Source organism: Apiospora aurea (assembly GCF_038362705.1).
Source record: "Apiospora aurea strain CBS 24483 chromosome Unknown utg000005l_segment0_segment0, whole genome shotgun sequence".
Taxonomy (NCBI): Eukaryota; Fungi; Ascomycota; class Sordariomycetes; order Amphisphaeriales; family Apiosporaceae; genus Apiospora; species Apiospora aurea.
The window spans coordinates 3483337-3497999 of NW_027117392.1; the positions used below are offsets into that span (position 1 = coordinate 3483337).

At 55.5% G+C, this 14663-nt stretch overlaps 4 protein-coding genes across 4 annotated transcripts; 3 read left to right on the forward strand and 1 right to left on the reverse strand.

The window, feature by feature from the left end:
• Positions 1–1422: 1422 nt before the first annotated feature.
• On the forward strand, positions 1423–2975 carry PG986_007627 (uncharacterized protein; the record flags this gene model as incomplete). The annotated part of the gene is made up of 4 exons (XM_066843849.1): positions 1423–1683; positions 2011–2295; positions 2339–2582; positions 2614–2975. The coding sequence occupies 4 exons, from the start codon at positions 1423–1425 to the stop codon at positions 2973–2975; spliced, it is 1152 nt and encodes a 383-aa protein (XP_066699961.1).
• Positions 2976–3995: 1020 nt separating this feature from the next.
• Positions 3996–7200, forward strand: PG986_007628 (uncharacterized protein; the record flags this gene model as incomplete). Its single annotated transcript, XM_066843850.1, is given in 3 exon segments — positions 3996–4910; positions 4925–6666; positions 6741–7200. The coding sequence occupies 3 exon segments, from the start codon at positions 3996–3998 to the stop codon at positions 7198–7200; spliced, it is 3117 nt and encodes a 1038-aa protein (XP_066699962.1).
• Positions 7201–8391: 1191 nt separating this feature from the next.
• PG986_007629 (cytoskeleton assembly control protein sla1) lies at positions 8392–12106 on the forward strand (the record flags this gene model as incomplete). Its single annotated transcript, XM_066843851.1, has 4 exons — positions 8392–8589; positions 8692–10129; positions 10211–12031; positions 12081–12106. The coding sequence occupies 4 exons, from the start codon at positions 8392–8394 to the stop codon at positions 12104–12106; spliced, it is 3483 nt and encodes a 1160-aa protein (XP_066699963.1).
• A 450-nt stretch (positions 12107–12556) lies between these two features.
• Positions 12557–14034, reverse strand: PG986_007630 (uncharacterized protein; the record flags this gene model as incomplete). Its single annotated transcript, XM_066843852.1, has 3 exons — positions 12557–12625; positions 12756–12907; positions 12987–14034. The coding sequence occupies 3 exons, from the start codon at positions 14032–14034 to the stop codon at positions 12557–12559; spliced, it is 1269 nt and encodes a 422-aa protein (XP_066699964.1).
• Positions 14035–14663: the final 629 nt, after the last annotated feature.

A 14663-nucleotide genomic window follows, 5' to 3' on the forward strand; every position in this document is an offset into this window, starting at 1 on the left:
TGAGCAGGTACCGGACTGGTCGCAACAAGCATCGGGCGCCATTGAGTTGGTGACAAGAAATGCATACCACATCATAGACATTACAGACAAACATGCAAGACAAACTACGACTTTACCAAGTGCTCTCTGTGTATACGAAGTGTGATTGTGTGATATCGTCGTCTTCGCTACGAGGGCCGGGACGAAGCTGAGAGACAGCGTGAACAGTCGAGCATGAGAACCCTGGCCCTTCGGTGGCATGTCCATAAGAATCAGACTAGAGGACCTGACGCATGCTACATGGTAAGTCCATATATATATATATATATATTTGGATATACCTGGTTACGTTCAACACCGACACAATTGGGGAAGTATGTAATAGGGGTAGGAGGCATAGTAGGAGTGGTAGAAGTAGGAGGGTTGTGGCGGAAGAAGCGGTGGTGGGATATTTTTTGGCAGCGCTGACACATTAGCCCCTAGGCAGCCCTGTAGCGGCGGGCCGATCGCTGGACCGCAGCATATCTCCAGGGGTCCATGTCCATGCGCGCCTATCTCTCAAGATTCCCGTGTCGGGGACGCGAAAAGCCATTAGTGGACAACGCCAGAGACGGCCTTGGGTATCGGCAAATCGAGCCGTTTTGACATGCATGGCATTCTACATCTCCAGTACAAACCGGAGCGTAACCTGGTGCTTCCCCCTACCTAGACGTACATCTCGAGCCACGGGCGGCAGGGAGGGGCAGGGAGATATCTGTGCAGTACGGTGGGAAAGGGTGACGGCCCCTGTTTAGACAATTCGTAAGCCACATTGATCAATTGTACCTATTGAGCTATGTTTGTATCGATGCATTTGTGCACCTGCCTGACGCACTTGCTGCACACTCCTTTGCATACCTGCCTCCTTATGTATGCAAGATGAATACAGCCATCAAATCAGCATACGGACAGACAAGCTGGCAGGCCGCCCCAAAACGGGGTCGTCCCTCCTCCCTGTAGGCTAGGCGTGGGGTTTGGTTTATCAATGGAAGGGTGACCTCCGAGCCTTGAAAGAGCAAAACATGTGCTAGAGCTTTACACTTGAAATGACATATCAAGGAAAACTACTAATAATAAATCGATCGTTGCCCTGACCACCCGCCGTCTCCCCCTTCTGTTACACGTTACAATCTCTTCTGCTCGCATGCGCCCAAGTCCAGACGACGCGAATCTTGGCTCCCTTCTTCCCATTGAGTTGGTGAGTTAGCCATACGAGCGGGCGGGCGTGTTCTTGACTCCTTCCGGTGTTGCGCAGACGTTCTTGTCGCGGTGCCCGCGCTGCCCTGCCCAGGCTTGTGGGGTTTGCATCCCACGTGTCAAGTTGTCCCGACAGGAATCTGCTGACTGGACTGCTGGACTGAACTCACATTCCTCCGTCCCTCAAGCCTCCTCCACTACATCCACATGACGCCCCGATCGACTGCTCGGAAGCGCCAAACCTTGCGAGACTCGCATGCTGCGCAGAGCAATGGCGCTCCTCTAACCCCCAAGGTCATCAACGCCGGGCCCTCCCTCGAGCAGGCCGAGCGGTACGGCATACACGACCAGCGTCCGACTCTCTCCAAAGTCATGGCACTCGCCGGCCGCATCTTCATCGAAACCATTCCGCAATGGCTGGCCATCGGGGTTATGCTGGGCCTAATTTTCGGTGGCTGCTGCTCAAATGTAAGGGTTTGACGTGCCCTCGGCAGTCCCAGTGCCTTGTCGCGCGCTCGTCGCTTCGTGGACGCGTGTGGTGTGCTAATACGATTCTATACAGGTGTTCGCTTTGGAAGCAATCATCAAGTGAGTAATGCCCAGACTCGCGGTGCCAGCGTACCAATTGCTGCCATAGCCAGCTCACAGCTAACGTTTCCAACCATTAGGATCGAACCAGCTAGCGGTACGAGAAAGTCCAAGTTTGGGTCGATTTGACATACTAATCTGCTTCAAGGGACGCTTCTGACGTTTGTCCAATTCCTCTTCGTTGCTGTCACCGGATACGTATCGCAGTTCGACGCGACGCGCCCGCCGTTTTTCCTCACGCCGAATCGAGTGCCTATACGCCGCTGGCTTATCAATATCGTCTTGTTCTTCAGCATCAACGTGCTCAACAACCATGCTTTCAGCTACGATATATCTGTACCTGTTCACATCATCCTACGATCCGGAGGTAGCATTACAACTATGATAGCCGGGAGCTTGTGGGGCAAGAAATATTCTCGCATTCAGATTGTTGCCGTGCTCCTGTTGACTGTCGGCGTCATCACGGCCGCATGGTCGGATTCGCAGACTAAGGTAAGCGATGCGTGGCATTCCCACCTCGAATGTGATTGCTAAGTTTTGTGTGAAGGACACCTCGTCGGGGGATTCCCACAGCTCCGCGCCCAGTTTCAGTACCGGCCTTGTCATCCTGTTCGTCGCGCAAGTCATGTCGGCCATCATGGGGTTATACACGGAAGAGACATACAAGAAGTATGGCCCCCACTGGAAGGAAAATCTCTTCTACTCGCATCTGCTTTCGTTGCCACTCTTCCTACCCTTCATGCCATCGTTGTACAGACAGTTCATGCGGCTCGCCAACAGTGCCCCCCTTGGCATTGCCTGCTTACGCAGAACAGCTGTCGGCTGTCTCCAACCTCTCGGAGGCCATGCGGGCCAACATCAAGAGTGTTCATATACCCAGTCAGGTGGTCTACCTGGCACTGAATGTCTTGACTCAGTACGCTTGCATTCGCGGAGTCAACCTGCTTGCAGCCGCATCTTCGGCACTCACTGTGACGATTGTTCTTAACATCAGAAAACTCGTCAGCCTCCTGCTGAGCATCTGGCTTTTCGGCAATAGGCTTGCGCCAGGGACCCTATTAGGGGCCGTGGTGGTGTTCTCTGCCGGTGCGTTGTATTCGTTGGATGGCAAGAAGAAGGCTCCATCGGCAAGGCCCAAGTCAACCGCAGTGCCCAGTACGAAAGAGGGCTGAGGCGGAGTCCAGGAGATATGTTTGATGGAATGCAAAACGGAGTTATTATACATATACTACTTCTTAGAAGCTGTCAAATCATCAATACCTACACTGCGAGCACGGGTTTCCTGTATTGTGTACTTGCGCGGGGAGCAAACCACCCTCAGTCCGATGTGACTTACCTTAGACGACTACGTACGTACATGTATGCATGTGTATTGTATTGCAGATTAGATATCGGATGGATGTCGTATTAAGCAGCATTGCATCTTCAGCCCATGCCAATGTCGCGCGGGTCTATCGTTGGCTGGCGCTTCTGCTCTCCTGGCTTTCGGGACGGGGAACGGGACGGGTTCAGGCTCTGCCCCTCCTCTACCTAATCCATGCCCACCAGCAAGCACAGCACAGCACCACTGTTACACTGTCATCTTGGCAAGAAACCCGACGTAATCGGTGCCTGACAGGCAGCGCTAGTTTTTGGACCAGGGGGAGCTTGAGTCGGGTCGTATCCAACTTGCATACTTAAGGCAGCATGTACACACCTAGTCAGGAGGTACCGGCTCCCGGATTGATCAGGCCGAGAAAAAAAAGGTTTCTTTCTTGGTGTGTACCTAAAGCGGGCAAGTAGCTTCAAAGACGACTTAAGCTACAGGCTAAAAAATAAAGCGCAGAAGCGAGGGATAGACTCATCCCTCATTGAAGGACGATACTCGTACCGGTGGTGACAGCACATCGGCCCTGGCATTCTTGGGCTTCTTTTTCTTTGATGCAGGTACCTCTGCCTCCCATCATCTGATCATTCCAGTCACGTTCGCTTCGTTCCAGCCCAGGCTTTCGAGTCACCGTCGCACGGCGATTGCCTCGCGAAACAATGCCTTGTAAGTGCGCCCGTGTCTCTCATTGTAGTCGCAATTTACCCCGCCATATACTTCCCGTGTCCTACGCCCATGCCCATGCCCATGCCATGTCTGAGCGAACGAATGCGAGTTGCTACCCGGAAACTGACCAGGCTGTTCATTAGTAAACGATCTGCCGGAAATGGAGACGCCCCTCGAGGGCCCATCGTCTGCTTTCCTCCAGGAGGATGTCGACACCGACGAGGATGAGCGGTATGCATATGCAGTCGAAAGCGACAATGAAACAGAAGGCGGTCATGATGCGCAGCAACATTTGGCCCCTACACTATCGGACGAGCATTCCGCCGAGGGTATGCTCTATCGAGACCGCCCCAAGAGAACGGCCTTCTACGACCCTGTGGACGAGCGGCAGATGAGCCAGACGGATGCTAAGCTGTTCTACCAGAGACATCAGCAGGAATACCAGAGGGCAGATGGCGGGGAAGTGGTTCAGTCGCACACCACCCCTCAGAGCCCTGTGGTCTCTGCCGGGAAAGGTCCGAGAACGCTGGAGACTTTCGGTGCCCATGGTGGAGTCGAGGGCCAAACTCCTCCCTCGAGCTCGCTCCCACCCTCCCGCATAGGCACAACTGCCACTACATCCTCCAGCTATAAGCTACCCTACGTCGGCCCCTCACCTCTCCGTTCTAGTCTGGGTCAAGAGCCCGCGCCGCCAACAGCCACTCGACCATCCCTCGGAGGCAATCCTGGCCAAACCCCAAACATGCTGCTGGGCACAGAGGACATGGGCGCCGGCGGCAGCGAAAACCAGGTCCTACCGGACATGACCTTGCCAGATGGTCAGGTGCCGATGGGGTTGGGCACTGGCTTCGCGGACAATGACCCACACATTGCCGCCGAGTTGAGCACCATCTTTCAGAATATCCAGAAGATTCTAGACACCCGTCACAAGTACATCCGCCTCTCGGTGCAGCGTGATGGTGACAATCCCAAGGACGACCCCAGCTGGGACATTTATCCTCCGCCCCCGGAACCAGCCTGGGTCGGACCGCATACCGTTGCCCCTACGGCAGTGAACAGTCTCAGCAATAGCACGGTGCTTCCCCCCAGCCTGACACCCAAACGGCGCTTGATGAAGCTGCCGCGGCCGCTGCGGACGCCAGGTCGAAGCGCACGTCCAAGAAGCGCAAGCCTGGGCACGACGTTGGCGAAGACTTCGAAATCGAGGACCTGCTGCCTTTGCCCCCACCCAGCGATTTCGCGTTCAGGCTTGACGAGAACGGGGTGTACCAGGTTTTCGAAAACGCCGAGGCAGAAGCCGCCAATACGCCCGTCGTCGGCGTCCCAACCATCAAGGATTACTACATGGACCTGGAGAATATCTTGGCCATATCGTCAGATGGACCCAGTAAGAGTTTTGCCTTCCGGCGCTTGCAATACCTCGAGGGCAAATTTAACCTCTACACGCTTCTGAACGAGTATCAGGAGACTGCAGACAGCAAGAAAGTCCCGCATCGCGACTTTTACAATGTGAGAAAGGTCGATACCCATGTTCACCACTCTGCCTGTATGAACCAAAAGCATCTCTTGCGTTTCATCAAAAGTAAAATGAAGAAGTGTCCCAATGAACAGGTCCTGATCAGAGATGGCAAGGTCCTCACCCTTGCCGAGGTTTTTGAAAGTATTAAACTCACAGCATACGACCTGAGTATTGATACCCTGGATATGCATGCCCATACCGATTCCTTCCACCGATTCGACAAGTTCAACTTGAAGTATAACCCCATAGGGGAGTCCCGCCTGAGAACGATCTTTCTGAAGACGGACAACCATATCCAAGGCCGATATCTCGCAGAAATCACCAAGGAAGTAATCGCCGATCTGGAGTCGAGCAAATATCAAATGGTGGAATGGCGTATATCCATCTATGGAAAGTCGATGGATGAGTGGGACAAGCTTGCTGCCTGGGTGGTAGATAACAAGCTGATCTCCCATAACGTCCGTTGGCTTATTCAGATTCCACGGCTGTACGATGTGTACAAAGCGACTGGTTTGATGGGGAGCTTCGAGCAGGTTGTCAAGAACGTATTCCTTCCCCTGTTCGAAGTAACCAAAGATCCCGAGAGCCATCCCAAGCTGCACATCTTCCTCCAGCGTGTCATCGGATTCGACAGTGTTGACGACGAGAGCAAGGTCGAACGCCGACTGTATAAGAAGTTCCCCGTCCCCAAGGAATGGGACTCCAAGCAAAACCCGCCCTACAGCTATTGGATCTATTACTTGTTCGCCAACATGACTTCGCTGAACTTCTGGCGCCGGCAACGTGGGTTCAACACGTTGCTGCTGCGTCCACACTGCGGAGAAGCAGGTGATAGTGAACACCTCGCCATCGCCCTCTTGTGCTGCCATAGCATTAGCCATGGGCTGTTGTTGAGAAAAGTGCCACTTCTCCAGTATATCTTCTACTTGGAACAGATTGGCATAGCTATGTCACCTCTCAGTAACAATGCGCTATTCCTTGCGTATGAGAGAAACCCGTTTCATCAATACTTCAAACGGGGCCTGAACGTGTCGCTCTCGACGGATGACCCCCTGCAGTTTGCATTCACCAAAGAGCCACTCATCGAGGAGTACGCAGTAGCTGCGCAGATCTACAAGCTCAGCCCGGTAGATATGTGTGAGTTGGCGAAGAACTCTGTCAAACAGAGCGGGTACGAGCACTCGATCAAACAGCAGTGGCTCGGGCCCAAGTTCAACCTACCAGGCAAGGAGGGCAATCAAATGGCCAAGACCAATGTACCTGATCGCCGGGAGGAATTCAGATATCACACTTGGGTAGAGGAACATCGCCTGTGAGCATGCATCAAGTCTTGTTGTTCAGGAGACATTACTGATTAATTCTTTTTGTTAGGATCGCAAGCTACAGCTCAGCTGCGCCCCAGGAGACCGCAACGGGCTCTACGTCGGAAGGCCTTGCGGTCCTGCAGCCAATGACTAATTCCCCGACATCGTCGCTCAAGACCACTTTGGCCAGCAACACGACCCTCCACGAAACCAAGTCTCATGGTTTTATCGGAGTCTCCGCCCAAGAGCCACGCTTCGGTCGCGCACCAGCACCAGTAGCAGCCGATCCCAACAATACTGCTCCGCAAGTTACAGTATCAGGATCGCCGTTGTTGACAGCAACGGCCCCGCGCGACGGGCAGTGGCCGACGGAGAGGGAGATGCACCTCTCGGGCCACGAACCCCGATATCTGCCGGGAATGATGGCACGAGCTTCGAGGCGCGCTAGTAGGCGACAAAGTTCAGTCAACGGCTCTGATGATGGTGTCGGTTCCGTTCGCAGCGCCCCTAAGAGGAGCGTCCCGAAGGACGAAGCACCGTAAGCAGGCAGGTGACGGAGCTATGCACAGCGGATGGGCAGAACTCCGGGCGGCCGAGGATGGATAGTCACAATTCGAGGTGGTAGTCTGTCCTTGTCCTGGTCGAGAGCCGACAAAAGATGAAGTAGAGGACCATCGAAGGCAGACAATGGCTGCATACCTAGCTAGGTCATCCTTGGATCAACTCGCGTTGGGCGCATGGATGCACGCTTGTAGGTAGGTCTATACTCAGGCATCTATCTGTTTACCCACTTTGGCTACCTAAGTACGTACACCTGAGACATATAGTTGGTCGTAGACCTTATCAATGAATAAGTATCTACTTAGCCAGCGAGCTCTGTGTCGATGGCACAGGATCATGGTCACATACGGATACACGACACAAGATTGTCCCCTTTCAGAGGACATAATCAGGACGGTGCGTAGTGGTGGCCACGCACTATGGACCGTACACACTAGGTAAGTTAAGTTAAGTAGGTACAATAAAGGTACTTATAGAGCGAGCAGCGAGCAGCCGACATGAAGTGGCCCCACTTCTCCCTTACCTCATAGGTTCCAGTCCACCGGCCACCAATCTTACCCCCAAGGCCCAAGACAAGACCCAGGCCCCAAGGGTTCAACTGCGTGGTGGGAGTTGTCTGTGATTGATTGCTTTCCAGAACCCATATACATATAGGCATTATTGTTTCTGCTGTCCGGCAAGGTCTCAATCTACCTACCCCCTCAAGCCTATCTACCCCCTTTGCCTTTGGGCTGTCGTTCAACAGTCCCCTCAATACTGTCCTCTCGTGCCCCACCAACCAATCAAACCCTTGGCCTGGCACCCCCCTACCGGTCGTGCAGGCCAGACAGCAAGCACTCAACCCGAACTTCGGGATTGCCAACTACCTACATCCTAAACTACATACCTACACTGCCTACCTGCCTTACGTGCATCCATCCATACACACACACACACCTGCAGTTTCATTTGCAGCTTACCGGCCCAAGGAGACTGCCGCTTGCGCCGACCCGAACGTGATGGTCTGACGACTGCAGTTAACGCGTCCGTCATTCGAGAGCCCGTACCTAACTGCAGCGGCACCCGACACTCGCCAATCTACTCTCCCCGTATCACCGACAGCAACCCAACGTCTCTCCTACTACCCGCCGCGATCCCTGCTGCGACTGCATCGATAAACCAACACCGCCGTCATGGGGTTCCTCGGCGTTTACAAGGCCGTATATGACTATGCGCCCCAGGGAGAAGGAGAGCTGGCCATCACCGAAGGCGATGTCCTGTATGTTTTAGAAAAGAGCCAGGAGGATGACTGGTGGAAGGCGAAAAAGAAAGCAAGCGCCGACGAAGATGACGAGCCCGAGGGCTTGGTACCCAACAACTACGTCGAGGAAGTATGCATCCCCCCCAATCTCCTACTCCGCCGGCAGCGTTGCTCGGCTCTAAGCCATCCAGCAATACCATGCATGGACTGACACCTTTGGACTCCTCCCTAGGCCCCGGCTGTTGCCCAAGCTCGTGCACTGTACGAATACACCAGGCAAACCGACGAAGAGCTGTCCTTCCCCGAAGATGCACAATTATTGGTCTACGATACTTCAGATCCCGACTGGATCTTGGTAGGACTCAATGGCGATTTTGGCTTTGTCCCCGCCAACTACATTGAGATGGGCGATGCTGTGGAGGCGGACACGACAAGAGCTGCCGAGCCAGAACCCGAGCCAGAGCCAGAACCGCCGGCCGCTCCGGTGCCCATACCTCCGCCAGCACTCCCTACCCGCTCGGCTGCTCCGGCCGAGCCTGAAGAGCCCCGAAGCCCTCCTCTTCCTACCCGGCAGCCATCCGTTGCCTCGGACGCCAACCGTGGAGCCGCCAACCCACAAGCTGCACTGGCTGGCGTTATGCATGGCAAAAGTTCAACTCGTGCGCCCACGCCACCTCCGATTGCCGTCCCCTCGCCCCGTCAGCAGTATTTCTCGGAAGAATCGGAGGAGGAACCAAGCCCGGCCCTGCCCACCCGGCCCCGTTCGCATTCGGCCATTTCTTCTGAGCTTCAATCCCCACCGCCGCAGCGAACAATGAGTCGGCGCGAGCGCAATGACGAAGTCCCGGCAGGTACTACAGGCCGCATCGCGCCCGGGGGGTTCCATATGTACAACATCAACGAGATGGTTTCAGTCATGGGCAAGAAAAAGAAGATGCCAACCACCCTGGGTGTCAACCTCAAGACGGGTGTCATTCTGATTGCTCCCGAGCGCGCCCATGACGGCCCGACTAACGAGTGGACTGCGGATAAAATGACTCACTATTCTCGCGAGGGCAAGCACGTGTTCTTGGAGCTGGTCCGCCCTAGTAGAAGCATCGATTTTCATGCTGGTGCTAAGGACACGGCGGCCGAAATCGTGAGTGCTCTGGGCGAGTTGTCCGGAGCCGTCAAGGCCGAGGGACTTCGTGAGGTCATCTTGGCCGGCACCAGCAAGAACAGTCAGAAACGGGGAGTGATCCTCTATGACTTCATGGCACAGGGCGACGACGAGGTGACAGTCGCCGTGGGAGACGAGGTTACCATCATTGACGATCTTAAGAGCGAAGAATGGTGGCAAGTGCGACGAGTGAAGAACGGAAAAGAAGGCGTCGTCCCCAGCAGTTATATTGAGGTGAAGGAATCCGTCCTGTCGCCAATCACGCCACCAAGCCTGGATTCAGGCAGATCAACAGTCGCACAAAACCGCCTCGAGGAAGAGCGGCTGACCAAGGAGGCCATGAAGAGGGATCAAAAAGTAGCAGAGGTAGGACCTGGCATGCGTTTGCCTGAGAGACATAGTAGTTTATCAGCCACGGACAGTAGTAACCAACATGGCCAACAGAGAAGCAAACGAGAGAACGGTCGAGCCGAAGGCAGTGGGAGCGGCCGCTCTGGATCCTCCAAGTCGAGTAAGTCCGCTGCTATGCTACCTGACACCCCTTAACTCCAAGCCCACCTGAGCAGAATTGCTAATCATCATTTGCACCCAGAACCCGACCCTAATAAGATTCGGGTGTGGACCGATCGTACCAAATCTTTCAGCGTCGAAGCCCAATTCCTTGGTCTAAAGGACGGGAAGATCAACCTGCACAAGATGAATGGCGTCAAAATTGCCGTGCCTGTTAATAAGATGTCAGTCAAAGATCTCGAATACGTGGAGCTAATCACGGGCATTTCATTGGATGAGGATAAGCCCCTATCCGAAGTCAAGCGCGCGCAGTCCACGAGGCCACCCAAGGAATCGACATCGGTCAAGCCCAAAGTTGTCGGCGCATCCATCAGTAACGGTAACGACTACGACTGGTTTCAATTCTTCCTTTCTTGTGAGGTTGCCGTCGGACTTTGCGAGCGGTATGCGCAGGCGTTCAACAAGGACTCCATGGATGAAAGTGTTCTGCCTGATGTCGACGCTACTGTGCTCCGTAGCCTTGGACTCAGAGAAGGTGATATCATCAAAGTGATGCGCCACCTGGACAAGAGATTCGGACGAGAGGGCAAGAAAAAGGGTGTCAGTTTTGCTGGAGACGAAGAAGGCGAGGGCGGTCTCTTCTCGGGCCCCGGAGGGACGCTCCGAAACAACACCCGAAAGGGTCGGCCTGCGCCAGCGACCCAGACCAACGATACTATTGACCCGAAGGCCTTCTCTCAGCAAAAGGAAGCCGGTGCCGAAGGAACTTCCACTCCTTCGCCTAGTGCTGCCAAACCCAAGGAGGGTGACAAGAGCAGCGGCGGGTTCGATGACGATGCATGGGACGTAAAGCCGTCGAAGCAACCCGAGCCACAACCCAAGGCAGCCCCTACACCGGAGCCGGAGGCACCCAAGGCAGCCCCTCAAGCACCGCCTACGCAAGGGATGCTGGACCTCTCCTTGCTGTCGCAGCCTTTAGAGCCAGTTAAAGCTCAACCAACAGCAGCGCCCCAAGTTGTTCAGCCCCCGCCGCAACCCGCGCCGCAACACCAACCAGCCGCAGCCCAGGCTCCTGGGGCAAGCCCGGCGTTCTTTGCTGGACTCGCACAACAACAAACCGGGCTCCAGAACATGCCTACAGGTCAATCTGTCGGTGCCCAGCCTCTGAACCTTGGTTTGGCTAGCCGTCAAAGGCCGATAGCACCCCAGATGACGCAGGGCCAAGGAGCGTTGATGCCGCCGCCGCCTTCGCGGCCCCTTTCCGCACCACAGTCGGCGCAACCTAGTCAATTCGCGCCGCCGCCGTTGCAACCACAAATGACGGGCTTGGCACCCCCTGGGCAAAGCCTGAACGATCTGAGCCAACAGAGGATGCAATCGCAGTATATGGGAGGCTTCCAGCCCCAGCCAACAGGGCCTGGAATGATGGGTTACAACCCGGGTGCCGGCATGCAACCGCAGCAGACCGGCTTCGGGCAGAACCAATTCATGCAGCCACAGATGACTGGTGCGCCGCAAATGCAGAGCCCCTTCGCAGATCCTCGGGCCTCGCAATTCGGGCCTGTTCAGTCTCAACCTACCGGATTCCAGGGTGGGTTCACCCCCGGGCAGCAGTTCCCGCAAGCCACCGGGGTCAACTCGTTCCTGCCTCCTGCTCTTGAGCCGCAGAGAACGGGCATGCCTCCGTTGCAGCAGCAGCCAACAGGATTCAATCCTGGCTTCAACTCTGGCTTCAACTCTGGCTTCAACCCCAACACAAATAACAACCCGCCGCAGTCTCAACCCGCTCCCGCTGCGCCTCTGGTGCCCCAGCAGACGGGCCCAGCGCCCCCAGTCCGCTTTGGGGTCGCAGACAAGATTGCTCCTCAGGCAACGGGACGGCGTGCAAACCTTGCACAAGCTAGTAAGTCAAATGGCCCTCAGCCGGGCGCTCGTCTTCTAACATTGTCCAGCTCCCGAAAACCCCTTTGGCTTTTAAGTAACCAATGGGACCTTCCTTTCTACGCTGCCTGTTGCTACGGAGGAAAAGCAGTACATGGTATTATTTGGAGCGAAACGATTATGAGACAAGGGAGCGGATCAGGGGCTGCATGGGAAGCGATACATAGGGGGAAAGACTTAGCGGAAAGGGCCATTGAGATGAGGTAGCAATCAATTGGACACCTTCAGAACACCATAAACATAATACAGCCAACCCATTGTAAGTACGTTTTTCCATATAAAAGATGAATATGGTAACACTCTAAAGCTTCTGCTACTTGCCTGTGTTGCCCCATGGCATGCACAGAAACCACTGCCAGCCAAGTCTCGCACTGTCGAGATGTCCTCAAACGTCAGGCAATAACAAGGCACCCTGCCCCAGTACGTACCCAGCTACATCTACGTAAGAAAAAAAAGAAAAAAAACGGCATTGCTCGTTTCTGTCAAATCATGGCGAAAGCCCGTTGGACATCAAGAAGTTGGAAATCTTGCCATACGTATACTCGTGGTTCTTGTCCTGTGCCGATTGATACGTGGTTAGACCGGGTCTTCGAGGGAGTAATTCTATCTACATTCCCCATTGACGGGAGACAGGAAAGAAAGAATCGGGGGGTTTCGGGGGGGGGGTTCGAGCTGCTCAAACTTACCAGATTCAGGCCATGGCCCGATCCGGGCACGGTAATAGGCCAAACGGGAGGGTTCACCAGAGGGAAGCTTGAGTTGACGAGTTCGAGAAGCGAATGCAGTTTCGGGTCGTTGGTGCCGTAGCAGTCGGTGCCGCAGAAGATCAGGTCCTTTTCTGTTTTGTTGTTGCAGCATTTTAGTACATGACAAGCAAGGGGGAGGAGGGGGGATGGCATGCAGTCATCATGACTTACGACCAGTGATAACCAGCGACGGCACCGTGACCTCGAGCTTCGTGTTGGCCATGTAACTGCCGGTGGCGATCTCGCCGACCGTCAGCGGCTGCGTGGCGGCGTAGGCGGGCGCGAGGATGTCCGGGTCGTAGGCGCCCGGGGCGAAGAAGTTGGTGTGCAGGGCCGTGAGGTCGCCGACGACGACGTAGCCCGGCGCGTAGCCGGCCAGGTGGCCGCCCTTGGGCCGCGCCTGCTCGAGGTGCAGGCCGATGAAGCCGGCGGCCATGAAGTCAGTCACGGTCGACCAGCCCGTCAGGACGAGGCCGTCGAGAGACGCCTTGTCGACGGCCGCGAGCGCGTACACGACCGTCGAGCCCAGCGAGTGGCCCACGTGGACGATCTTGTCGAACTTTTTCGTCCTCGTCTTGGTGGTGTCGGCGTCGAGATGCAGGTCGACCTCGCCCGCCCGCAGGAGCCGGGTCAGCTCCCGCAGCGCTTCCACCTCGAGCGGCAGCTGCACCTCGTGCACCGGGTCGAGCCGGGTCGACTCGCCGAGGCCCAGCCGGTCCCACGCCAGGGTCGCGTACCCGTGCGCCAGCGCGTGGTTGACGTAGCTGTACTCGTAGTCGTGGTAGGCGAAGTCCCAATAATCACGACCGAAGCCGATGCCGTGCGTGAGGATCTGCAGCACCTTGGGAGGAGCAGTACTGGTGTTGCCACTTCCCGAAGAAGAAGAAGAAGAAGGCTCGCAGTACGTCGCGGCGAGCTGGTAGTCCCCCGTGACGTTCTTGGTCTTGGGCGGGGTGGTCGTGTCCGGGGGCTGGCGCCCGTGTGGCAGGTTCGACAGGAAGAAGTCGGTGAACTCGACGTCGGCCTGGGGCGTCGGGAAGTCCCCCAGGTCCGTGTTGGCGGCCGTGATGTGCACGGGGATCGTCAGGTTCCGGCAGGTGCGGGCGGCCAACGCTGGGCTCACAAGGGCCGTGGCGGCGAGGAAGAAGGCGGCGGCGGCAACGGCAGCGGCAGCGGCACCACCACCACCGAGGGCCAGGAGGTTGCGCAGTTGAGGCATGCTGGTTTACTCTGTTGTATCTCTGCCGATAGAGGGGCTTGCTATAGATGGATTTCTATGAACTGTTGGTTGATGGAAGGTGGTGACGGACAAACCCTTATGTTCAGCATGAGCCCCTATTTATACACATTTTCCCATCTTGCGAATTGGGCTCATCTTGTAAGATGCCTTGGTTTCGCGAACAAGTTCTTTTGCTGCCGTGAGCACCAATGTTGGAAATTTGTCATGTACAGACACCCAGTTGGTTTGGTTTGGTCCTGAGTATCGCCTATTTGTCAGACATCGTACTTGTAAGACCAGCCTAGGAAGCTGTTAGTCTACAGCTTCTAGTGCGCTCCTTAGTGTTCTGGGCGGTGAGCATCACGAGGCCACAATCACTAGACACACAAGTCCTGGGTTATAGCCACTTGCTCGAACAGGAGAAAGTACGACGACGAAATCGGCGGTCATAATAACTACCACTGGGTCTATTTCAAATACTAGGTAGGGCCGTACAGCTGATGTCAGCTTGCCAGCCGGGGAAGAGGCTGACGCCCCTGCCGGAACCTCAGATACAGCCCTGCCCGGCCTCAAGTCTTCGATGAACGATGGCGCGACAGAGGTTGCTTCTTCGGTGGCATGTAGTCCAG